The sequence below is a fragment of the Mus pahari genome, chromosome 3 (assembly GCF_900095145.1).
Source record: "Mus pahari chromosome 3, PAHARI_EIJ_v1.1, whole genome shotgun sequence".
Classification (NCBI taxonomy): Eukaryota; Metazoa; Chordata; class Mammalia; order Rodentia; family Muridae; genus Mus; species Mus pahari.
In genome coordinates, this window is record NC_034592.1 from 122336254 (window position 1) to 122363510 (window position 27257).

At 40.9% G+C, this 27257-nt stretch overlaps 1 protein-coding gene across 1 annotated transcript in view; it reads left to right on the top strand.

Annotated features, from left to right (window-relative positions):
- The window catches only part of Sptlc3 (serine palmitoyltransferase long chain base subunit 3), a 123333-nt gene that overhangs the window by 62647 nt on the left and 33429 nt on the right, over positions 1–27257 (top strand). The window contains exons 8-10 of the mRNA XM_021194536.2: positions 8047–8152; positions 15913–16132; positions 22499–22625. Of these exons, the coding sequence (XP_021050195.1) occupies positions 8047–8152; positions 15913–16132; positions 22499–22625 (453 nt within the window). The remainder of the gene's footprint in view (positions 1–8046; positions 8153–15912; positions 16133–22498; positions 22626–27257) is intronic.

The following is a 27257-nucleotide window of genomic DNA, read 5'->3' on the forward strand; positions in this document are numbered from 1 at the left end:
CAGGAAAGGCTCTGGTGTCCTTGTTCCTGCTGTCACAGGCCCATCACTATTGGACTGGAACAGCTGTTGTGTTCCACTCACCAGTGATCCTAAGATCACTTGGGAAGTACACTAGGGACAGTGGGGGTGTCCACCAAATCTGCGCCCTAGGTGACCTTGTGCTGGTACAGACCGAAAGGGGCTTGTGCCCCTGGTCAGGCTGGTTTTCTGCTGCCCCTGTGTAGCTGCCTGCAGCCACACTAACTGGGTTCCTGAGTGGGAGGCAGGAGCTGTATGTGAGAAGCGAGAGAAATAATGGATGCGGAGACATGATTTTCTGTTTAAGACTTCTTAAATTTTACTGCAGAAGCTGTATGGGAGAAAACGTCGAGAGAAATAATGGATGCGGAGACATGATTTTCTGTTTAAGGCTTCTTAAATTTTCCTAAGAGTCTGTGCTTACAAAGAGGGGGGAGGCCCATCCCCCACCAATCCATTCTTGGTGCCTGTCCTACAGGTGAGAGCCTGTAGGGGGATCTTCAGGATGCTGTCTCTGGAATATTTTAAGAGTCTCTCAGCAGGTAGTAGTGTCTTGGAGAAGAGAAGAGGCAGGTGTAGAACAAAAGGGCCAACAATAGATCCACCTGGGTCGGAAGGCCCTACTCCAGGTGATCTCCAGCTCAGTGGCAGCAAGGTCAAAGGCAGCCTGTTTCAAGGCTGGGGGAGGGAACACCCCAGTGCTGTCTCAGGTCCCATGCACAATTGGATTGGAGCAGATGTTGTGTTCCACTCACCAGTGATCCTAAGATCGCTTGGGCAGTCCTCTAGGGACCGTGGGGGTGTCCGCCCACTCCAAGCCCTAGGTGACCCGGTGCTGGTGCAGACCCGGGAAGGGGCTTGTGCCCCTGGTCAGGCTGATTCTCTGCTGCCCTAGTGCTGTCTCAGGTCCTGTGCGCAATTGGATGGGAGCAGATGTTGTGTTCCACTCACCAGGCGAGTATCATTCTTTTAAGGTCCGTAAAGAATTCTTTTGAAAATTTGATAGGAATTACACTGAATCTGTGGATTGCTTTTGGTAAGATGGCCATTTTTACTATGTTAATCCAACCTATCCATGACTGTGGGAGATCTTTCCATCTTCTGATATATTCTTCTATTTCTTTCCTTAAAATACTTGAAGTTCTTGTCATATAGGCCTTTCACTTGCTTGATTAGAGGTACACTAAGATACTTTATATTATTTTCATCTACTGTGAAGGGTATTGTTTCTCTAATTTCTTTCTCATCCTGTTTACCATTTGTACATAGTAAGGATAGTGATTGTATCCAGCCACTTTGCTGAAGGTGTTTTTCAGTTGTAGAAATTCCCTGGTTGAATTTTTGGAGTCACTTATATATACTATCATATCATCTGCAAATAGCAATACTTTGACTTCTTCCTTTCCAGTTTTTAATCCCCTTGATCTCCTTTAATTACCTTACTGCTCTAGCTATAACTTCAAGTACTTTATTGAATAGACATTGGGAGAGTGGACAGCCTTGTCATGTCCCTGATTTTAGTAGAATTGCCTTAAGTTTCTCTTCATTTAATTTCATGTTTGCTATGTATACAGGTGTGGGTTTGTTGTTATTGCCTTTGTTGTGTTTAGGGATGCACCTTGTGTCTATGATCTCTCTCTAAGACTTTTAAAATGCAGGGGGGGCTGGATTTTGTGAAGGGCTTTTTCAACATCTAATAAGATGAACATGTGGTCTTTTTCTTTCAATTTGTCTATATGGCAGATTATACTGATGGATTTTCATATGTTAAACCACCCCTGAATCTCTGGTATAAAGCCCACTTGACAAAAGACAAGTTCTTAAGGATGACTGCCCATAGCAGAACATCTCAAAACACTGAGAATATTGAATTCCATGAAACCCAAAGTTTGTTTCTTCCTGTGGACTGTTTTCTATCTCAATTTCTTTTCACACCTCAATTACACTTGCATTACTTACTTTTCCCATTGCTGTGACTAGATACCTGGCAGAAATAACTTAAAGAAGAAAGGGTCATTTGAATTCCAAGGTTGAGGGTTCAGTTCATCATGGCAAGGGAGTCATGGGAGTAGGAGCATGAGGCAGGTGGTCACATTGCATCTACACTCAGGATGCAGAGAACAATGACTGCACTGGGCTTTCTTTCCTCTCTTCATGTGATCAAGGATCCCACTACACGGAATGGTGTCTTCTGCATATCCATATTCAGGATAGATTACCATTTCTTCTTGATAAACATCTCTGGAAATGTCCTTCAAAGACATGCCCAGAGATTAGTCTCTAAGGTTGTTCTAAATCCCATCAAGCATCAATCAAAATGAACCATCACAACATTCCTCCAATAGTTGGGAGAAAGAAAATTCTGCTTTGATGTAGTAACAGTTTGCTCTTTGTTATGGGGTACCTACACACAAACCAGTACTCTTGGCTCTTGCACTCTGCATGTAAAAAAAAAAAAAATAGATGCAAAGTATATAAGCTACTCTAACATCATAATAAATAGCAAAATAAACTTCCAGCCCTGTATCAATGGGTTCAGCTAGTAATCTTCTCCTTATTTCCCCTCTCTACCTTCAACAGTCACATGAGGAACTAAGAACACTAAGTAGAAAGTTCTGAATGGAAAGAAAGTCAGAACCCTCACAGGGTTCTTCCTATGGTCAGCTACTAAGTACCAAGTAAAGCTTTAGTAATGTTCAACTCAAAGCTGGGACCAGTCTTATACTTAGGCTAGTGGTTTTTGGATAGTAAAAGGTTGAGGATAAGTCACAGCTAAAATTCAGTCACTGATTGCAAACCTATCACAGCCTTTAAATAACTAGTCAGTTCAATTTTGCCACAACCATAATATAAAGTTCTCTGTTTTACCCCCACATTACTAAACCTGACTCCAGAGTGTTTGAATTAGATATCTAAAGTCACCCAAACATCAAACAGCAGGAGCTAAACTTCAAGTCCAAGTTTGTTGCTTTGTTTTGGTTCTTTTCTCCCAGCAGAAGACTCCAAGATAAGGATATAAGTAAACCTCTCTTGTTTAGAAAGTAAGTCAGAGAAGCACGGGAATTGAACATGTAAGAACCAATTTATTTTGCAATAAATTTAAAGCTACTGTTTTTTCAGACCAAGTATCATTCTGCAGACAAAAAAAATAGCTCTTTTGAGGGAGGGTAAAGAATGTCTTGTGTTTGTAAAGAGGGAGAGGGAGGGAGAGAGAGAGAGAGAGAGAGAGAGAGAGAGAGAGAGAGAGAGAGAGAGAGCTGGGCTGAAGGGATATAGTTAGGACATTTGTATATCCACAGCACTTGATATGACTTAGTCATCAGCTACTGACAGAGCATGTGAAAGACCCAGACAGCGGTGGAATCTTTTGAAAATTTCATACGACACCAGGGCTATTGCAGCCCCATCACATTAGCAGCTAGAATCTCTCCTCAGAATACATAGTTTAGCTTTGACACTTTTTACCTGTTATGATCTAAAGGATCTCTCTGTGTTTTGTGGTGTGGGAAGATTCGGCGAAAGCCTGCTCCTAGGTTGGCTCGCTGCGTACCAGCAGATAGATTTGCCAGCAATGCAGCCTAAGTTAGGGAGGCAGCTCCAACCAGGGGACAGTTTGTTCTCTGAGGACTCTAGAACATGTTTAAATGATTGCCAATTAGAATGTGTTACTTACACATAATAATGGGTTTAATTGTAACTTTTCATATAGGTATATAATGTATTTATCTTGGTTATATTTCAGCTCCCATTATCTTCTCCCCCCCCCGACTCTTGTGATTTCTCCTCCTCCTAATGAATCCCCTGTTTACCCTTTATACTATTGTGAATCAATAAATTTCATTAGATCTGCCTGCAGAAGCATGGTTTTTTTTTTACAGAGGTATAAACAATCAGTGGCTACACCACTGAAGAAAATGGAGTGAGGCCTATAGCCATTAACTTCCCAAAATACTCAGGGTGGGGTGAGGCCTACTGAGTCTTGCCCTTCTTTTGGGAGGGATGGGGGGTTCAAGACAGGGTTTCTCTGTATAGATCTGGCTGTCCTGGAACTCACTCTGAAGACCAGGCTAGCCTCAAACTCAGAAATCTGCCTGCCTCTGCCTCCCAAGTGCTGCGATTAAAGGTGTGTGCCACCATGCCAGGCTGAGTCTTGCCCTTTTAACAGCCCTCTCTGAGGACTCTGGAGCGTTTTGAAGAAATGTACTGACTAGGGTTTCACACACATCACTAGAATCCCCTCTCCATAGAAGGCACCATTCAATCATTCAGGGTTTACAGATTTATTGTTAATCTTAGAACGTTCATTTTTTTTTTCTTTTTTTAACATCTCTTTTAGTTCATTGACCATTTCATACATTATAGTTGTTATCACATGGTTCCCTTTCCCTACTCCTCCTATATCTACCCCTTTTCAATTCCCATCCAACTTTGTATCCTCCTTTTTTAAAACCTATCAACCATATGCTGCCAATCTACCTTCAGTTATGTGGCCATTTGTTGGAAAATAGTGAATCTACTAAAAGATACACCATTAAAGAGAAGTGACTCTGCATTTCCTGGCAGCTCTCAATTTTCAATAGCTCCTTAGTTAAGGATGGGATTCTGTCCTCATCTCCCCATCATTCTGAGATTTTGTCTATCTAGATTTTTCATAAATCTTGTGCATGGTATCACAGCTGCTTAGAATTCGTATATGCAACTGCCTTGTTATATCTAGAAGACAGTATTTCCTTGTAGTCACCCCCCCTCTTACAATCTTTCTGCCCCATCTTCCACAATGATCCCTGAGCCTTAGAAAGAAGGGGTATGATACAATGTCTAATTTGGGGATGAGTGTTCCAAACTCTCTTATTTTCATCACATTGGCCAGTTGTCTCTGTGTTGAGCATCGTCTACTGCAAAAAAGAAGTGTCTCTGACAAAGTTTGGGGAAAGCACTAACCTGTACAATAGCTGCTAGGAGTTAGTTTAGTACTACGTTCATTTAGCAGAGGAATAATAGTACCTTCCTGCCAAGGATGTAGAACTTGTCTAACCATAGGCTTTGGGTTCCACCTTGTAGAACAGGCCTTAAGTACAATGATAAAGTAGTTGATTACTCCCATGATATCTGTACTCTTATTGCCCAGGAGGTGTATCAGGCTGGCAGTTACTGGAGCTTTCAGAGTTCACAGCTGGATAAAATCCATGATTACTTTTCTTCTCCAGCCACACATAGTTCCGTTTAGCACTATGAAAGTAGAGATGAAGCTTCCAGGACAGAGCCACCTTGCTCTGTTCCCATTCTGGGACTCAAGTACGTTGTGTTTCCAGTAATAGTCTCTTACCATCAATTTCTGGAAGATAATCAAAACAATGACAGTCGCCTATAATATTTCGGGTTCTATGGGACCTCACTTGCCAACAACTCTATTAGAGGTCATCTATTAATAACACAGGAGTTTCTACTTGCTATCTGTGGTGCTCGTAAAGGCATTGTTTCCCCATTAGTGTTAACTCCATTTAAACTCTTTGCATGTATGTTTTATGTCTATATTTATATTTTAGAATGCCTACACATAGCAAGTCCTCATGACGTTTTCAGAAGTTCATTAGTGTTAATTATCCCTGCCTGTACTTCCCTCTCTACATTGCCTTACCACTCCCAACCCCATTTAACGTTTTCTGTTCCATTATTCTCCTTTATACAGAAACAGCTATTAAAATGAGCATTCTTTTATGTCACTGCGTTAAAATGACATCTAGTTTATATCAATTGGACTAACTTTTATTAGGATGTCATTAAAGCCACCCTCATCATGTCTCATTTCTGTACAAAAAGAAAAAAATATAGAAAAGGTGGTGTTTTTTAAAACATAAATTCTTGCTCATCATCTTTTCATTCATTCATAGGCCAACAGCCTGCAGTAGATTATAGAACAAAGAGCTATCTCCTTTGCTACTAGACATTCAGCCTAAAACAAAGTGCAAACAAGCCAGCAATACCTGTGGGGATTTATGAGCCCTGAGAATTTGAAACAGGAAAGCTGCCTTTTTTTTTTTTTTTTTTTTTTTTTTTTTTTTTTTTTTGGTCTCTTTGGCTGCCATCTAGTGGCACTTCTTGAAACAAAACAAAAAGTAGTTTGCTAAGAAAACCTTAGCTCCAAACAAAATGCCATTGCATTTTCTAGAAACTCTTATCTAAATAGATCTGATCCTCCTTGTGTCCACGATCTTCATAAAAATAAATGTGAATCAATCATCCCAAATAGATGCAATAGCGTACAATGCCATGGCGTACTTCCATGGAGTAGAGATAAGAACAGTAATAACAAGTTACATAATAAGTGCTTCAAAGAGGAATAGCTTACTGATGACAGGAAACAGGGAGAGAGAGAGAGATCCTTGCTCAGGTATGTATCATGTCTAAAGTCAGGCTTGGATGATAAGTGGATGCCTTTCAGACAGATAAGAGCAGGACACTGTGTTGGAGGCCACAAGAAGCTGTCTCAGGGGAGTGTTCAAAGACTAGTTCAGAAAAGACTTTCTGAGACTTTATTAGTTTACAATTATAACAAAAAAAATAGTTTAAAATCTCAATAGCACACGCCAATCAGCAGTTAATTGTCATTCAGCATTTTGGTTGAGCTCAGAAAGCTTCCCTACCTGACATCTCCCTTGGGTCTATCCAAGGTCCAGCAGATTTTCTTGAGCAAAACTATAGAGTACAAATATATCGATCTAAATAAACATGCACGTTAGTCTCTATAATTTTTCACTCACTTTAGTTTTAAAAGGTAAATTTTAAATAACCCATAAAACACCCAATCGCTGGGTTGATTCCTAAATCTTTCCAGGTGGCCTCTAAGCTCACACCCAGCCACCTTCCTCCTACTGAAAGTAAATGGTGTGTCTCTGCTTTCGCTAGGTTTTTGATTGTTTGCTTGTTTTGCATTAAAAGTGAACAAAGATGCTCTACCAGTCGTTAACCTTCCATCCTGCCCTGCATCATTCTAGAGTTTGAGAAAGTAGTGCAAAGGCTCTCATAAAAGGCAGCAAAAGGTTGTGGTTACAAATGTGGAACACAGTAAAGATTCAAAGTCCAACTCTGCTATTTACAGTCATAGGCCTTAGATCAGCACTTCTCAACCCATAGGTCACAACACCTTCGGGGGGGGGGTTAAATGATCATTTTACAGGGGTTGCATATCAGATATTTACATTTTGATTTATAACAGTAGCAAAATTACAGTTATGGAGTAGCAACAGAAATAATTGTATGGTTTGGGGATCACTACAACATGAGAAAATGTATTAAAGGGTCACAGGCTGGGAATATTGAAAACCACTGCCTTACTAAATCCTCTGTGACCCAGTTGCCTGACCCACAATAGGAAAAAAGACAGGCGTCCTGGGAGAATTCAAATGACCTACAACAAAGAATACAGTTAGAAGGTATCAGGCACAAAAACTGGGGCTCAGCAATTGTCAACTACTAGTAATGTGTTCAGAGCTCTCAAATATTTCACAAAAGACTGCCATTTATGTAACAACCTGAACAGTGCTGAAATATCTTACAATTCAAAATTCAAGCCCCCGAGGATAATGAGATCTCTAGTGCCATGCAGGTACCCCACGCAAACCCCTAACATACTCAGGTCTAAACAACTGAGGGGTGTCTGTCAGTTGCATCTCTCAGAGTTCATTTTCGGCCTAGCAGCCAAGGTTTGACTCTACTGGATGCTTCTCTATAGTCTGGGCTTCAAGTTCTCTCAGGCAAGCAGAGAGAAATTGTCAGAGCTATAACTGATTCAGCTGGTTTGTAATGATGTGCCTATTCATCCTACCAGAGTTAAGTTTTAATAGAAAATGAACCCCTACTTCTCACAGGAGTTCTCTGATGCCAACTTCACCTCCTCAAAGTCCAGGTCTGAGTATGAGCCTAAAAATGAATAAGCAAATAATTCTGACACCCTCTCAAAAAACAAAAGGAGGAAAGCAACAGAAAGCCCTCTTGTAACTCAATTTTTCTTTTTCACATTATTTAAAGATGCAGAACACCTAGAGAAGCTCCTGAGAGAAGCTATCATCCGTGGCCAGCCTGGCACAGGGAGAGCTTGGAAAAAGATTCTCATCCTGGTAGAGGGCATCTACAGGTATGTAAATAAGTGAAGGCAAGTGGCATTCAGAGGCTCACAGCAAGCTGTCCAAAGGAGAAGAGAAAGGAGATGCTTATAGATGCCATGGAGGAAGGTCAGATAGAGCTACTGATAAGAGTGAGCCAGGTCTAGGGTCTTCTGTCTTATCTACAGCTCTGTGCATTTGTTGGAATACTATGGGGGTTGACATGCTGGTGAAACCTTCCTTGGAAATGTCCTCACTGCTGATCTGTGTTGCTTTTCAGTTCCCTGTATTTCAAAGACATTGCGCCTGGGCTATTCAACATCGGAATGTCCCAAGACATGTCTGTCATAGATGTTTTGGTGGGTGTCCCCAAATCGCTTATGTGGACAGTAAACTCAAGCCCTTTGCCAATCATTAACCAATTAGATTAATGACTGGCATCACAATACAGGGGACTAACCTCAAGGACAATACTTCCTCCAGAGTGAGGACAGGGATGTGTCAATCTCAACCTTTGGTGATATTCCCAAGATCATTTTCCTGCCTTCTTCAAGCTGAGCAGGCAAAAATACCCACTAAGTCATTCAGAGCAGCACTTTTATATTGCTGGCTGTGATTGAATTTGCTTCATTCTCTGTCTAAATCGATTACTGTGACTCAAATGAAAATTGCACCCAAGCACTTCTGTTTACACCCTGTTCTGTAAGCCAAGGAAATATTATCTCAGAGTGCCCTTTTGAAATCAATTCCCAAGCAATCCTTATAGCAGAGAAACATGGGGCTGTACTCCCTATGAGCTGCTTATAGAGAAGTGGAATATAAAGAGAGGAAGTGGGGAGTTGCAAAGGAGACATGAAAACTGCAATAGCATCGTGGGTCCCCCCTCTGCAGCTCATCCTCTTGTCTGAAGAGCAAACAACTTTGCTATATAAACAACTTATTGTTTTCCAACTTGAAGCCTCTTCAACTAAAAACTAATAAGGTTATGAAGATATTATTTCTATCATAATTAAACATTGTCATGAGTGAATACTGAGTAACAAAATAAATGCACCCCTATCCTTTTTGGTGTGCAGGAGAGTGAATTCCCCCAAATAGATGATAATATAAAAACTAGAATCATGGTTTTTTGTTTTTTTCAGTTTTGTTTTTGTTTTTGTTTTTGTTTTTGTTTTTTTGCCTTTAAATGATTAGAGTTCTGTACATTCTGAGCACTGCTGTGGGGTTGCAGTAACAGCAGATCATAGTAGATCACTTTCCACACCCTCATAATTATTTCCTAAGGTCAGCCCAGGGGGTGTGTGGTGCTTATGAAATCTCTAAAACAGTGGCATTTATAAAGCTGGAGTGACTATTTGCTCCTGTTCCCAACCAGGGAGCATTTGGCAGGTTTTAGTGGCCACACATGAAGTAGAATACTATTGACATCTAGTGGGGAGAGGCAGGGAATGCTCCTGGAGATTCTGCAAAGCATGGAGCATTCAGAAGAGTTCTGTAGTTCAAAACAGCCAACGGGACCAGGGCTATGTAAGTCCTGTTCTAGGGTCAGTACGGACTCACTGGCCCAAAACTTGATACTTTAGAGAGTAATCTCATGCTGAGCCTGTGCTATCATAACCTTACATGGAAAGTATTCTCCCTGTGTGGTTTGTAGCAACTGCCTGCCTGGGAGGGATTCAAGCACCCCTTATCTAAACACCTGTCATTCAGGTTTGGACCCATAGTAGGATGAATTGGCTGACAGAAGGCAGACTGTCCATCTCCATTAAACCAGAGTCCAAAGAACAGCACTTCAAACAAACAGAACTTATTTCAACTGAAGGCAAGTTACACTTTTAAGTGCTTAGGTCATGGCTGAAATTAGAAGCCAATCAGTGGTTTCAAGACAAATATTCTCATCAGAAACCACGCCAGCAGCAGAACTTATTAGGGGCTAGGCTTGGCTTTGTCTTATCCTATCAGGAGGAGAGAAATGGCAGGTGTAGAGTCCTAGCCCCAAGTCAATGAGGCACTAAACCACAATTTAGCAAGGGCAACCCCTCAGTTAACTACTTCTGTGTAACAAACCGCTCCGAAGAATAAAGACTTATGGGGCTCATTTCTTATTTTCCTTGGTCCTGTGAGTCAGGTCTGCTGCCTCACACGGTATTCATTGAGCTCATTCACAAGGCTGCCGTCAGTCAAGAGTTCAAATACGAATGGAATACCCAACCTTTCCTTATTCACACATGTAGCACAGTCCTTTAGGGGGTGACTGTGGTACCTTTTTCTTATTCACACGAACCTGCTTATATTCAGTCATCTATTCAGCGTTCCCTTACAACACAGCCCCTGGCTTCCAAGACAGAAAACCCAGAAGTTGGCATTGTTGAGAGAGTGGCCCAGAACTGAAGCTGTGCCCTATTGGCCAAACACATGACCGAACTAACCTTGACTCCAGGACAGGTGAATTACACCTTCACTTCTGATGGAAAGATCAGATTGTGTACGCAGCAGTGGGAAGCTTGCAGGTTTCTATCTTTGCATCAGTCTATTTCAGATCAATCAATTTAGGATGTACAAAGAGCAAAGCTTCCATGTCCATGAGCTTACTACCACAGAAAGCTTCCTCTTATCTTCTCTGTGTAATAACTGTGATACCCCCAACAACCTCCATCCTTCAGAAAGGCTCAGGATCCTCCTTTGTAAACCAACACCAACCTAACATGAATTCTAGAGCAAAAGTCCCATTGAAAAGTCTTCACACACGCATGCTAAATTAAAACTATCACTAAAAAATTACTTTCCATTGGATTTTCCAGAGTCAGAGTTAGGAATATGAGATGGATAGTTCCCGAGGCCACTTCCATACTTGAGAAGTGTGCTATAGAGACATACCTGATTAGTATCTACCAAAGCCTCTTTTGAATTTTAGCTCCTAAGTTTGTTTGGGTGGCGGTGGTGGTGGTTATTGTTGTTTTGTCTCTTGTCTGCCCTACCAGCTAAGTATCTCGCCACACATTGCTGTACCACAGCACTTTTTTCATAACTTCTAAAGAGAAAAGTTAATCAAGTTAGAAAGCTTTAAGTAGGCTTCAAAATAGAAAAGGCTAGATGTCTAAACTAAGAATCTAGAACACTTCACACAATAAATAGCAACCAATAATATTCTTAGTGCCTTATCTGAAAGTGTTACTATTTTTTAAAGAATGTAGGGAAGTCAAGATTTGGGGCTATATCTAGGATATGGCTTCCAATCCTGGTATTGGGTGCCATTGGTGTATTCCCTCCATAGAACATATATGCAGATAATGCAAGTCATATAAACATATCATATAAGCAGAGTCCCCCTGCAACAAAGAATAACTATCTTCATAATCTCATTTGTTTTTAGTTGAAGAGATTTCAAGTTGGAAAACAATAAACTGTCTATGTAGCAAAATTGTTTGTTCTTCAGACAGAAGAGGACGGGCTCCAGAGGGAGGACTCCTACTGCCTATGTGTCTACTCCTTGCTAAACATCTCAGGTGTACAAATTACACAAGCTTGCTGAGATCATTAAAAGATGAAACAGGGCTCTGAGGTCAAAATAAATTGTCCTGGGGCAGACTAATAAAATGAAGCAGAGTTGAGGTTACAAACCAGATGCCCCTGGTGGAGCAAGGCTCAATGTAGATAGAGCAGGCAACCTATCTGTCAGTATCTAACGCATAAACAGAGAGTGCAGTCACTCTGACTTATAGTAATCCTATCTAGGCTTCAATTTCTCCATCTGTAAACTAAGGGGGTTGAAAATTCAAGTCTAAAGTTCCATAAATCCTCAATTTATGCTCGAAAAGTCAAATATTATTTTAGTGTTCTGATCTTATTTCTTAATACTGTGTTGAATATTCATTGCTGTGGGTTGGAGACTACCCCTCTAACCCTAACCCTGGCAACAGTCTAGGATCTTCCCGAAGGAGAAAAATTCACACCAGGATGCAGGTAGTACTAGCAAATAATCAAGATTTATTGTAGCCAGTGAGAAAGCAAAAAAGGAAATACGTTGACTTAAGACAGAGCTGAACTAAAAAGTAGTCACAAAACACTTTCTCTAGTATCTGGGCTCATAAGCCTTGGTCTACCACCCAAGAGGCAGTCTTGAATGGTCTCCTACCAAGAACAGTGAAGACTTTCTTAGAAGCCATTCTTACCTATAATTCAGTCTATTACCATTAAGTATGCTAGATGCAAGAGTATGTTTATAAGCCTAAGTATTCATAAAGCTGAGGTTACTAGAACACAGGAACTTCCTGTTACTGGGACTGACTGGCCAAAGCCTGCCAAAGCCTAGCCTCATTATTTTTCTATGAGTCCTGTCCTTCTTCCTCACACCTGGTCAAGGTGGCTGTCTCATACCCAACTAAAAGTCCTCTTACTTCCCCAACTTTGTTGTTTCAGCTCTAAAAGTAATTTTAACCCTAACATTTGAGTTTTAACTATATCATTTTTGTAGTATCTGAGGAGAATAAATACGTTTTCAATTCATAATGGATAAAAAGTAATCTCAAAATGAGTCAAAAACATGCTGATGGCATAGTTGGAGCCTAGATTTTTAAAATCAAAAGAATTAGCCAGGCCTTCCCACTTAGAAATTGCTGGAGCTATAATCTAAGCTCAAGGTAGGCAGATAGCCACATACAAGTAATTGATGAATTACCAGAATAGACTAATGTCAGCCCAGTTCTCTATGATTTCAACATGTAAAGGACAAAGAATAAGATGAATTTATCTTAAACCCCTTTCCCCCTGTCTCCCTGTTGTCTATCTCAGTCTCTCTCTCCTCTCCCCCTCCCTTTCCTTTTCTCTGAATCCCCCCTTCTCTTTTTTCTTCTCAACCTGTGTCTCTATCTCCCTTGTTTCTCTTCTCCTTTCTCTCGGCTTAAACCCTGAGCCTGACACTGAGGTTTCCTACCATACAAGCTGTCTGAACTATGGTTTCAGTTTTGCTTTCCATGTGAAGGGGAGGGTGATGAGAGGAACATTTCAAAAACATATACATAAAGAAGCAATTCACTGACTTGAGGGTTAACGAATAATTCAGGTCCCTCGGCAGAGCCTCAAATTAACTGATGGCATTATCTTTATTTATAGCTGCATTTTATTTCTTTTTCTTCTATTAAGGGCAAAAGAAAAGCAAAACCTTCTATCCAGGAAAAAATGACAATGTGCTATGTGTTTTTCTTTATTGCTTTTGGTCTTGATTGTTTTGACAGAAGCTAGCGGTGCTATGACAGATAACCATGTTCTACCTGTACTCAGAACTCATCATCCTACTCTAGAAAAATGTTCAATGGAAATCAGTAATACTGAAAAAAAATGAAAACTTAGTGTGGATGAAGATAGCTATGTAGAAGCTGAGTTCTCTTTAGGACTTTATGTGTGCCTGGCATGAACTCTAAAAAATCAGCAGTATTGTAGAGTCATTAATCTTGGAGGACAAAATATAAACCAGGTGGGCAGTTTCCTTGCATCAGCTAAAGCAGCCCATCGAAAGATGGCTAATTAGCTGTGGAGACTGTCTATAAACACTGTTCAATGTTAACTTTGCCTCCTGCCAGACTCAGTTCCAGAAAAAAAAGAAAAATGAATGGCTGCTTGTGTCATGTCAGGTTTCTAGCATGTTTGTGTTACCAAATTACAGCACTTTATAGACAAGGAGAAAGCATAAGGACTCTGAGGGTCTGACGCCATTTATCATGTTTGACCCCTGCAATGGCACCCACATGCCTCATTTTAGAAGATCCAACATAGAACATTGCTAAGGGCTCCCATTTTCTCAGGTCAGGCCTCAGTGAAACTCTCCTTCCAAGTTCACTGAGGGCCTAGGACAGTCTGGCAGCTGGCATGCATGATGATTGATCCTGTGAGGACAGCGTCACCATCGTGCTTAAAACCCGTAAGATTGAAGCCTAGGATAACAGAAGACATCATATAGGCTGCCATCGCGAAAGAGCTGTGGCTATAATCTAAGCCTAAAGTAGGCACTTAGCCATAGTACCACCCCCTCAGTGGAGACCACCTTTAGTAAGGAATTTAAAGTAGTGCCAGAAGTAACTCACAGACACACATAGAGAAGATGACCATTTGGTCTTCCATTAAAAGCAGAACCTTGGCCATTCAAAATGACCTTGTGAAGTACCCACATGCTGTATCCATCGATGGTAAAACTCAGTTCCTTTGGTCAGGGTAGCTCTGAGACTCAATGGACTGTTTTGACTGAATCAACCTAACGCTTAAACTTATTTTTAAATGGATTATATACAATCTAATATGTAACAGGGGAGGGGGGAGAAGTTCAATACTCTTCAAATGATTAGCCTTGAACTAAATTGAAGGGTTGCTTGAACTGTTTGACAAGCTGCATTGTGTCATAAACATACGAGTCTGTTTTCATAGAACCAGCCTGTCTGTATAGTCCGAACTGAACAGTGTAGACCGCTGACAGCACTCTGAAGGCCAAGTAGAGTCAATGTTCTTTAAAAACACATGGAGATCCAGAGGTGCCATGCAAATATAAAATTTAATTTTACTTAGTAGTTGGCTTTATCTGACCCTTTTCTAAGGACTAGAAACATTTTACGATTTGCAATATCATGGGAAATAAAAACACCTAGACACTCTTGATCAGTACACACATTAAAATTGAGATGCCAGAGATTAACATGACCCTGGGCAAGAATGACATGCCAATCTGTGAAGCCACTCATATCCTTTTTAAAAACCAAATAGAGTGTACAACACAAAAAGTCAACCTTAAACTGTGGGGTTTAGTTAGTGTATCAATATTGGCTCATCAAATTGTAAAAAAAAAAAAAAAAAAAGTGCCCCCCCCCCACACTCATAGGTGACATTAATGTCAGGAGAAACTTGGAAAGACTGAGGATACAATAATCCTCTTTATCTTTCACCCAGTTATTCTACAAATCTAAAGCTGTTATTACAAGACATTCTGTCAATTTAAGGTTTAAAAAAAAAAAAAACAAAACAAAACTGAAATCTAAAACTTAGAAAACTAAAATAAATAATAAAATCGGTCTAAAGCAAAGGATAGGTTAGTAGTGATAAGTGTGGTTCCCAGATACTAGTGTAAGCTCATCCTGGATGTTTATATACATCATCACCCTCCCCTCCCACCCCCGTGCACCTCTGGAACCTCTGTAGGAGGAACCCAGAGACCTGGGCCCTAAAACTATCAGGCGATTTTAAGGCCTGATAAACTTCTGTTCTATCACTCTGAAGAAATATGGAGAAAGGGTACCAGCAGGTGCCTCGCATAGACTGAGCTGTGGTGAGTGGGGAACTAAGGGGCATTCTACTGCGCACAAGTTAATAGTATGGTGTCTGAAGCTCTGTGTGTTTTCAATTCCCCACTTTAATCTCTAGCAGTTCAGATCCGGCAGACCTGGTCAAACAATCGGAAATAAAAGCAGCTACATCAAGGTGTCTCGGGGTGGCACACTTTTATTAAAGCTATCCCCAAAGCATTTATCATCAGCTTAACAAACAAATTAGCAATATGGCTAGTTCATGTTTGAGTTGAGAATCAAGGTTGACAGCCCAATCCACTCAATCCATAAAGTATTTTATTCGAGTAGGGTCGACACCCAGAGAAACCTTACAAGACTGAAATGTTGTCTTTGCTGAATAAAAAACATGCTATGAGAAGAGAGGTGTGACTGCCCCTGGCTTTCTAGGGTGAGCCGGAAGGACACTAACGGAGCTTTCCAGAAAGATATTCACTACTTACCAAGCCTTTTTTCTTTTGTGCTAGCATGGAAGGTTCCATTGTGAACCTTTCCCAGATAGTGGCTCTGAAGAAGAAATACAAGGCTTACCTGTACATCGATGAAGCTCACAGTATTGGCTGTACAGGCCCCACGGGCCGAGGCATCAGAGAGTTATTTGGACTGGCCCCTGAAGATATTGACTTATACATGGGTACCTTCACCAAAAGTTTTGCGGCCTCAGGAGGATATATAGGTGGGAGAAAGGTAAGAAAGGAACCTCTTGTGTTAGGGGAGATCCTGGACACAGATTTCTGGAAGCAGAAATCAGGACTCCCCTGAAGATCACGTCCATTTCAGTTCAGCTCACCTGCAGCACAGAGTAAAGAAAAGTGTGGAAAGAACCATCACATAACAAACTAACCACAGCAGCACAGGCTCGGGTGTGTAGAGTACCTGGGAGAGATTAGCTCCGCCGGACTATGTCTGGGAAGTATTGTAGAATAACCACCAATCAGCCTTGTAGACAAATAGTGGGGGGGGGGGGGGATCAATTTCAGAAAGAAGCAATAGACTATCCTGAGCCACAGAAGTAATAAGGAACCTTACAAGAACTATGAGGGAATGGGGTGGAGAGGTAAGAATACTGATTCAATCAGCAGGTAAGAATACTGATTGCCTGTCTGGGCTCAACTCCTAGCGTCCCCTGAAGGCTCACTACTATCTGTAACTCCAGTCTCAGAGTTCTGAAGCCTTAGTCAGCTGAACCTGGACAAATATAGCATACAGACATGCAGGCAAGACATATATACAATGTTTAAATTCAAAAAATTAAAGAACTAGGAGTGTGTGTGTGTGCACATGTGTGTGTGTGTTGTAATAGCAACAGTGGGGAAAGTTCAGATATTCAAGAGGCTAGCCTCATGGATTTTACAAGTTTTCACCTAAATGACAGCAGAATAAAAACAGACTTTTAAGATTATTTTTCTGAGAAATAACTCTTTTCTGTGATGTTAGATAAGCCATCTTCTCTAGTCTCTAAATGATTAAAAACTCTGGTTCAGATGACATGATGCTGTGAAATGAGCATTAGTCCCATTGTCTTGTGCTTCTATTGTCAATGATTTGTTAATGAAAGTAAAATAATAAATATTTGGAAAAAATTTTAAAGAAGAAGGAGAGGAAGGGGGCAAGCAAATATTCAGACCAAGATCTAAGGGATGAGAGAGTTTATGTCCTGTCCTTTTTCCAAATCATGTCAGTTGTCTCTCCAAGCCTACATCTGTCCCAAAGAGACTGTGGTGTAGCTCCAACTAGTAGGGCATTGTAGGCCCCAAATTAGTGCATGGAGGTGCTATTAGCAAGATATCTAAAGTTTCTAGTTCCTTACCCACTGACCAGAAGGAACAAAAATTCCACCTACTGCTCAAGCAATTAGACCAACCAAGGTATGCTAGCAGAAAGCAATCCTATCACTAAAAGTGATTTAAAACAATAGATTGCATCTTAGCCACTTACCATGAGCCATACAGATGCCTAAATTTCTGTTCTAAGTGTTCTTTGCCCTCTTGTAACTGCTACTTTCTTTCACGGTCAAAGCTTTGTACTTCCGCTTTCCTATGCTTTCCTGTGGGGATGAGCTAGGGAATGCCAAGAACATGGGGAATGCCAGGCCCTGAAAGGCTTCAGCAAAGTCTAGTGAGAGGTTAAATATTTCCTTCTTAACTGTCACATCAGCAGGATCAGAGGGTCTCAAATTTAGGAGCTGTCTGATCCGGATTACCTTGCTTTGTGAGGCCGTGGGCTTTGATTACTTTAGCAGCAGTTCTGAGCCACAAAACTTTTAACCAAGCGTAACTCTGTTTCCTGAGCCAAAGGCACCTGAATAAACTAAAGCAAGCAGATCCTTGAAATGTTGTCAGATTTGTTGGATGTCACATTTTTCTCCTCGGAGTGCCTTTATTTGATACCTACTTTAAACAAAGACCCAGGACTAGCCGCAGGAAGGACAATTCCCTGGGATCCTGTTCTCTGTTCTGAAGGCGGGTGCAGGGCTTCAAAAATGGAATACTCTTGTCTACATGACCTCTGCTACTTTGGGTTAAAGATCGGGCAATTGTAAAAATTATCATTGTTACATTAATCAGGACTTCTCCACTCCTACCCGCTTCCTCCTCCTAACCCGTGTTATACTGCAGTATCTCAATTAACCACCAGGTGGCATCATGAATTAGAGTGTTTGGCAGGGGCTCATAGCCATACTGAGATACACTACCCTAAAACACCAACTTACAAAAAAACCTTGGAGACACAGACAGAATTCAATACATGGAACTGAGCAAGAGAATACAGAGCACAAATCCTGAAAACAATCAAGTGGGTTCAAAACTCTAGAAAAAAAGATACAAATGCCTGGCTCTGAAATGTCTGGTTCATCTTGGTATACAGTGACAACATTCCTAAAAACTACACCCGGGATGCCCCAGGACTCTTTGTGGAGCAGCGTTTTGCACATTAGGGACCAGATGAATACATCTTGGAAACAAGTGGGGGTGGGGGAAATAGCTGGTGCTAAGATTTCAGAAATCAGAGGTTTGATTGGAAGTCCCCGTTTCCCCCTTAGTTGTTACTAGCGTCTCGTTTTCCCCCTTAGTTATTACTAAGTAACAAACTCACCTTGGCTGATCAGGATTAATTCCAAGACAAAGTATTTTCTCAAAAGCCTATGGGGCTCTTGTCTTTTGCTCTTTGAGTTCGAAGCTCTGCTGACGGACAGTAAACAATTCACTATGGAGGCTATCCTTCCATGAAGGTACAGGTGAAAATTCAGATAATCACTTCACTCTTCCTGTCAGGACTATCAGTGTCTATGAACAAGGTGGGCGTTGATAGGCTTGGGTTCTTTTCTTTTGCAATTTTCAATTTCAGTTATTTCTCTAGCTGCTGGGAGGATGTACTCAACATTCCTCATCCTCTGTTCTCCTGTAAGCATGGGTCCTGCAACTTCTTACATGTCCGCTGTCACTCACTGGCTTCTCCCAGCCTCCATGACACTTGGCAAATAACTGAGGCAGAGATTGTCCTTGTGACCGATAGACCGCAGGGTTGTAATTCTAGAGGAGGGAAATGGGAAACAAGGCTAGGTTTGGAAGGTGATAGCTCCAACAGCCTGAGAAGCAAGTAAAGGCAGTTCTCTTACAGAAGCCATTCTGTTCTGGTATTCTCAGCCCTGCCTGCGCTTAACAGTCCTTTGAAGTAAATGGGGTCATGGAATAAGTATCAAGATGTTTATTCTAAAAGCCTCCTGTCTGATTCCCTCCCCAAAACCCACCCTTGCCCTTGAACTCCAGGCCTATGGGTAAAGAAAATAATCAAGGTTTTGGTCTTGAAAAAAAGGACTTGGAAAACTGTCCCTGAGAGAACCTCTAACCCATTCCAAAGAAAGACACAATACAAACACACCTTGCAAGGGACCAAAGTCAACCCTTAATTCATGACTTGTGGTACCCAGTCAGGAGATAAATGGAAGAAATCAGTAGACTTTCCTTGACACTCTCCAGAAGTTACTACAGAACTCCACTTCCTCAACCACACAAGGAAAACACCCTTTACCCAGCCTGGGACAAAAAGGACTCAGTCCAAAGTAATTATATTGTAGGACAGACACTCTTCATGTTCAAGGGAGTGATTATACTCTGATGCACTAGTGTTCAAACTAAAGATGCTTATGACTGACTTATGGGATTCCTCAGTTTATGAAAGGAAATTAAAGTTAGGGGTGTTTCGATCAAAGGAGGCTTTGCTTTGTTTCTTTGTCTGATCTTTGTGCTGAATGCTTCCCGACTGAGATGTTACTACACTGGATCCTAAGAGTTCGGTTTTCTTGTCGTTAATGCATCAGGGGACTGACCATCTTCCCTCAATCTCTAAAGTTCCTTGGCTTCCCATTAAACTGTCAGAATGTACAGGGTCTCTGCTAAGTTCCTACTACTATGGACTTTATATATCTTTAGTTGCTTTCCTTCTGAGGACACACTCATTTTGATTAAATTAAGATTATACATAAAATCCTTTAAACCCCAAAACAGCAATGTATACAAATTGGGGGAAGCACTCCAGGCTAAGCATAAAGGAAGCTGGTCTCTGTACACTCCAACACTCACTTCTTCCCATACTGAGGCCATTCTCTGGTTTTGAAGATGTTATAAGCATAGTGTTAAAGATGGAAACATCTGAACTAGAGTCCTTACCTTACCTAATCTTTATGGAGAATTTCCAGGAAGTCTGTGCCTCAATTATCCTATCTATAAATTTGGGATTAAAAGGTGTTACCTACTTCTGAGTTATTTTAAGTGAATTAACACATGCATTGTCCTTAATATGAACTCAAAAGTATCCCATGGATGTTGGCTGTGGTGTTAGTTTCTGGTCCCATTTTCTGCTCTCTGAATTATTCAATAGCTCATCGAGTTAATGCTCTCCATTCTTCCAAAGGCCTGTCTGTTTTCTTGTGATTGGTAGTAGTTAGGATAGGTTTGGCTTGGTTTCGCTCCTACTGCCACTAGCCCTTGTGGGATGGAGGAAGAAGCAAGCTAAGTATCATTGATTTGGTGCTTTGTGGCTTCCCTTATACAGGTAACTTAACCTTAGATTATTCCCTTTACAAATCAGAAAAACAAAATCATAAAACCACAAGAAGTTTCATGTTTTGGTCCCTGCCTCCACAACTACCCCCTACCCGCACCATGTTCTACAAATCTTTAAACTGACAACCCAATAATAGTCATCAACTTCATTAGGTACCATAATGTACCTTTTCTATTAGATCGATAGATAGATAGATAGATAGATAGATAGATAGATAGATAGATAGATAGATAGATAGATAGATAGATAGACATTGAATATATATTCTCATAATGAGTCTTAGGAAGGTATCACCGTTATCTCACTTTGCAAAGAAGAAAACATCACAAAGAAAAAACCTAGTTATTTGTTCATGGTCACATAGCCATTAGTAACAAGCCAGGATTTGGACTAAGCAATTCAGTCCCAGAACCTTTGCTTCAATTCTGGGACATACTACCACTCAAGGGAACAACTCCTGACCACCTAGTCCCCAAACGACTAGCTTCTCTTTCTACACCCAGCTGGCTCTTCCATCCTTTGCTCAGACATTCTACCCTTAATCCTTATTTTAGCAAGCCTGTGTGCTTTTTCCTTCCTCTGTATTCTTCCAAGTCCATTCATCTACTGTGGCCAGATCACCCCTTGAACGACCCCTCCATAGACACAGGAACATCTAAGTCTCCATTGTTGAGTGCCTGTGACTCCCTGACTGTCCCCTCCTTAAATCCCTTGCAGCCTGTGGAAAAATATTTAATCTCAAAAGAAGATGGAAATTCCTGTTGCCACTGTTGGGCAGAACACAAACTCTGAAGGACAGTGCATCTTGGGGAATCATCAACGATCTCTCTTTGAGGGACTCCAGATCCTCCAGAGTAAACTTTCTTAAGTATTACATAGCTAATGCTTCAAGGCCTGCCATGGTCATCTACAGTCTTCAAGAGCAGGGAAAGCATCCCTGAACACTTTTACATGATTCAGGGGGTGGAGGGAGAGAACAGTCAAAGATGTCAGACTAGAATATGACCTCAGTCTTCCTGTCTCTGAGACTCACTCATGAATCTAGGACATAGTCCAGCATAGGTCTTTAATATATTTGCTGGAAGGAAAAGAAGAAGGGAGAAAAGAAGGATAAAAAAGGAAGGATAGAAAGCAAGAGGTAAATACACATTTAATAAAGAAAAAATAATTTAAATGAATAATTTGAAGTCTTTTTTAGAGGAGAATGAAATGAAGGGAAAAGAATGAATCTGGAAGGAAGGGAAGAAAGGAAACAAACCATTTGAAGTGCTCAAGAAAAGTGCTCACAGCCTTTTGAGAAAGGCTCAGAGCCTGTATAGTATTATTATTCTGAAAGCAGGCCATGAGACCAACTCAGCCTCATCGACTATTTGAATGCTGGTGGGGACCAAGAGTGGCAGTCATTTTCACGTACCTTGCCTCTGTACCTTTGTACATCTTCTCTCCTTCCAAGTTTTCTTCTCTTTCACCTCAGTGTTCATTTTTCAGAGCTTCATAGATTTCTGGAACATGCCCTGACAGCGCTCCTAGAAGTACCTGCTCTCTTTCCTCTGCACCTTGCCATCTACTGCATGCATCCTTTCTCAAGCATGGCTAGTTTCCACAGCACAATTGCTAATATTCTCAACGCACAAAAAAAAAACAAACAAACAAACAAACAAAAAAAACAGATTTTTGTATTGTCGGCCATTCCTGGGCATTTGCTCTTATGCACGGCAGATATTTCAGAATTCATTTTTCCTTCCCATGCTTGGTCTTACTTTATAGACCAACTTGCAGTCTGTAGCTCCCTCCAACGTCTGTACAGTTTCTAGGACTTCATGGGAAAGCCTAAGGAAAGGGGGAAGCCGACTAGGTAGTTGACTGTCACCCAGTGAAGGCTGGTTGTTGTCTTCTGAGGACCTAAGCAAATGTTTTGCTGTCATGTACAGAGGACAAGTTCTGAAAATTGTTTGCTTCCATTTTGGATTTCTGTCTTTATTCTAGGAAACTGTGGATTATTTACGGATGCAGTCACATAGCGCTACTTACGCCACATCCATGAGTCCCGTAGTAGCGGCACAAGTCATCAGATCATTGAAGATAGCTATGGGATATGAGGGGAACTTTGGAGGTAAGCAATCTATGGAGACCTCAGCTCCCGGGAACTCTCCCAGGCTTCTGCCTGTCAATATTCCACCCTTTCAAGTACATCCTTGTGTCTCCTGAAGCTTTTAGCAGTATAAGGTGAGGAGTGTACTAGAACGATCACCACATAAACACACAAACACACACATACACCAGCACCACCAGCACCATCACTAAAATAAGTACATATAGTCTTCAACAACACATTAGTGTGATCATCAAATTTGGATCACTTTTGGTTAAAATGAAATAAGCAGTGTATCTGTGTATATGTTTGTGTGAACATATATAAGTATGTACATTTGTATGTATGTATGTGTCTTATGTGTTTGTATATATGTATAGGCATATATACATTAATTATATATACATATATATACACATATATATGTATATGCTTGCTTGCTGTCCCTTGTGCTTCTCTGAGATGAGTATCATCATTTATATGTTCTATTGCCAGAGGTTGGGCAAGGGAAAACCACAACTGGGCATGTAAAGACATTTAAACTCTCAATGTCATTCCAGTCATTCATTTGCCACTGTGTCACTTCGGCTAAAATGTGCTACTTTGTCTAACTCAAATGAACTTACTCTGCTCTTTGGAGAATTGTTTCATTGAAGGCTCATAGACTACTCATTCCATCTTTCAGATCCAATCTCTAAAGCTTCTACTAAATGTTAAGATAAATAAGGCAGTTCATGCAACCAGGGAGCTAGCTAGAGTACAAGTGAGAAATGGCAAATTATACTGACATATAAATATAGATGACATAGGTATACATTATAGAGATAAATATATCATATATCATCATACAATATAGCATATGTGTGTGTGTGTGTGTGTGTGTGTGTGTGTGTGTGTGTGTGTGTGTATGTGTTTGCCACCCATCTGGGACCAAACCCTATATTGTTTACTACAACCACCTAGACCCACTTTATATGATGTAAGTAAATATCTATCATTATATTATTAAAGAATACTTACAAATGTGTTTTACCAAAAACATTTTTTTCTTTTACTTCAAGCCAAACATCCACCCCAGTCTGAAACAGGAATGTTCTGCAATCTGAAACATTTTAAGCACTGACTCAAGTGGGGCTCTAAGTGGAACATTCCACACTCACTCTCATATGGTAGGACATGCAAATGCAGGAATACTAGGAATATTTTGTAAAATTGTCTGTTCTGTGGATCCAAGGCATAGCAGCATGCACCTGTAATCTCAGAACTTGAGTGGCAGGTAGGTTATGGATTTGAGGCCAGCCTGGATTACAGAATGATACGCTATGTCAAAAAAAATTCTGAAGATTACATGTGTATGAAATATCATTTAATTTTGTGGTTAGACATGGGGCCCATCCTCAAGATATCTCAATATGCAAATATTCTCAAAAAAAAAAAAAAACAAAAACAAACCTCAAAATCCCAAATCCTTCTGGTCCTAAGTTGATCAGGAGCAACCAGTATTCCTTATATAAATCAGATAAGAAGAAAACTTGTCAGTTGAAATAGGGTCTCCACTCATCTCCACACTAACAATCACTATGGCTCTTCCGCTGAGCCTTCCTGCTGGCCAGAATATTTTTAAAAATGTAAGATGGAGTTTGTTTTATCACTAACGCTGGAAAATGACCCACAAGATGGTTCTTTTTCGACCATGTGAAATAAAATGGCTGGCACATCTTTTTAAAATCGTGTGTGTGTGTGTGTGTGTGTGTGTTGTATGTGTATGTGTGTGGTGTGTATGTGGGATGTGTATGTCTGTGTTATATGTGTATGTTGTATTATGTGGGATGTGTGTGTGTTGTGTGTATGTGGGATGTGTGTGTGTGTGTGTTGTATGTATGTGTGTGTTGTGTGTATGTGTGATGTGTGTGTCTTTGTTGTATGTGAGTTGTGTGTATGTGGGATGTGTGTGTTGTGTGTGTGTTGTGTGTATGTGGGATGTGTGTGTGCGTGTGTATGTGTGTGTGTGTGTGTGTGTGTGTGTGTGTGTTTTATTTATTTATTTATTTTTTTGACTGAAATGTATTGAAAGGCTAAGAGCCCAGTTTAGGGAGTCCTGACAATACAAATAGAAGGTAACTGCTGGAATTGAGTTCTGTGGTGTTGCTTAGGATCACATGATGTTCTGCAAGTGAATGGCTTGCCCAACTTTGGCCAGGTGACTTAACTTTTCTTTGCTTCAATTCTCCCAGCTATTAAATGGGAGTAAGAACATTTATGCATTGAGATCTTATGACAGTTAGATGAGTTAATCCATGTAAAGTCCTCAGAAATGTCTGGAAACAATGATGAATTTTATATAATTGTTTGCCTTTATTTGCTATTGTTTCTGTGGCATTCAAAAAATATGTGAAAACTCTTTGATTCTGTAGAAAACATCTTAGGGAAGAAATGACATAGGACTGAATGTCATCCCAGATCTTGGATTAGTCAGGATGAGCAAAGTTGGGCTTCCACAAAAACACATGAAAGATCTTGTTACCTTAACAGAGCTAAGGCTTATTTCTTGTATTCTGGTGGTGATGTCGTTTTCTTTGTTTGTTTTCTAATGTATCCTGGTTTAGTTTGGTTTTACTTGTTTTTGTTTGTTGTTTGTTGTTGATGCTTGTTTGGTTTTTGTTTTGTTTTTCAAGACAGTGTTTCTCTGGGTAGCTCTGGCTGTCCTGGAACTCCTCAAACTCAGAGCTCCATCTGCCTGAGTCCCAAGTGCTGGGATTAAAGGCATGCACCACCACTGCCTAACTTTTCTTTCTTTCCTTCTTTCTTTCATTCTTTCTAATATATTCTTTGTCAATCAGTAGGGGAGCCCATCTCTGAGAGGCTAATTTCCTGCTCCCAACAATCACTAGTTGTCAGTAGTTCTTTGTCTAGGGATGGAATATCATGAAATTCCCTTCCTTGCACATTAACAGGTCCTTATATTCTTAGCATCACAATTAAAATACTTTCCCTCTTGTCTCTTGCCATCTTATGAGTTAAAAGAAAACAGAATGCTGTGTACCAAAATAAACATAGGAAGAAACTTAAGACAGTTTTTTTTTTTTCAAGTAAATGAACAAAAAGAAGTGGTTCCCTTTGAAACAATCATCAACCAAGTCTCAGGTAACTCTGTCTGGCACATCTTTTGAAGGATTCAAAGGCACACTGCGAATGATCACATTGACCTCATTTGTAACAATACCTGCTCAAATGAACAAGATAACCTACTGCATTAGGTTAGCCTTCTCTACAAAGATGTACTCAGAATAAAGTTGCCCAAAGCTCCAAGAGATGCATCATTTCTAGATCTGCCACACAAGTTTTGAGAAAGAGGAGCCTGGCTCCAAGCCTTCACCAGCCTACTGCAACTGCGACTGGAGCCTTTCAAGGCTTTGTTACAGGCAAGTTTGGGGAGCGGTTGGCCAGATCCGTTCCTTGATGAATGTCTTTACTTTAATCTGCAATGCAAAGCCATAGGCTTCAAAGAGAGGAGAGCTACAGAAATAAGGTCAGTGTTCCTTTGATGCCAAGGTTCAAAGATGAAATAGCAGCCCCAGCGAAATGACAATGTTTATGCACAAACGGCTACCTTCACTCTGCAACCAGGCTGCTGGTGGAGTTAATGCACACAGGCTGAGGGGCTGCAGGCCGGGTGTGTGTTCCATATGCACCAGGGCCCGTTTAATCTCCTAGCCTGTCACTCTGGAGTACACTGAGCCCAATGTGGAGATTTGATTTCTCCATCCTAATGGTTGTTGGGTGGTCTCCCAGCTAAACCAATGTTGTAAGCTCCTTAAGGGCAAGAAATGTGTCTTGAATTAATTCTGTGTTCCTCTGAGTGTCAAACTTAGTGCTCAGCTTAATAAATACGTCATGACTCAATTTCCATCTTGCCAGCCTTCTGGATTTCAGGTCATGTTTATGCTGTGTAAGATTGTGGGGGATCTTTATCTCAGGGGACTGGGAGCCAGAATCCAGTCCACACCAGTGCAGCACCTGAAGGGATCTTTCAGTAGAGGGGGGGGGGACACTTTAGGAGAGGTCTAGAAAGATTACAGTTCTGTCACTGGCTTAATCTAGATGTCTAGCAAGCAGCCACAAGGGATAGAGCCCCCCCCAAACCACACCAACAGCTTTCCTACAGAAAAACAATGTCATCCATTGTCTCATTTGATTTAATTCTTTAATGGACATTATTTTCCAATCAGTCAGTCTCTTTCAATTCCCAATCTCTACCACTCATCCCTAAACCCTCTTTCCACAACCATGGACGACAGTCTTCCACTTCTCAAAGAAAGAAAATGGAGGTTGAATTGTACAAGTACTTAAGAGGACCGTGATACAGCTGTCTCTTGAGAGGCTATGCCAGTGCCTGACAAACACAGAAGTGGATGCTCACAGTCAGCTATTGGATGGAACACAGGGTCCTCAATGGAGGAGCTAGAGAAAATACCCAAGGAGCTAAAGGGGTCTGCAACCCTATAGGTGGAACAATATGAACTAACCAGAACCCCCAGAGCTCGTGTCTCTAACTACATATGTAGCAGAAGATGGCCTACTCGGCCATCATTGGGAAGAGAGGTCTTGCAAACTTTATATGCCCCAGTACAGGGGAACACCAGGGCCAAGAAG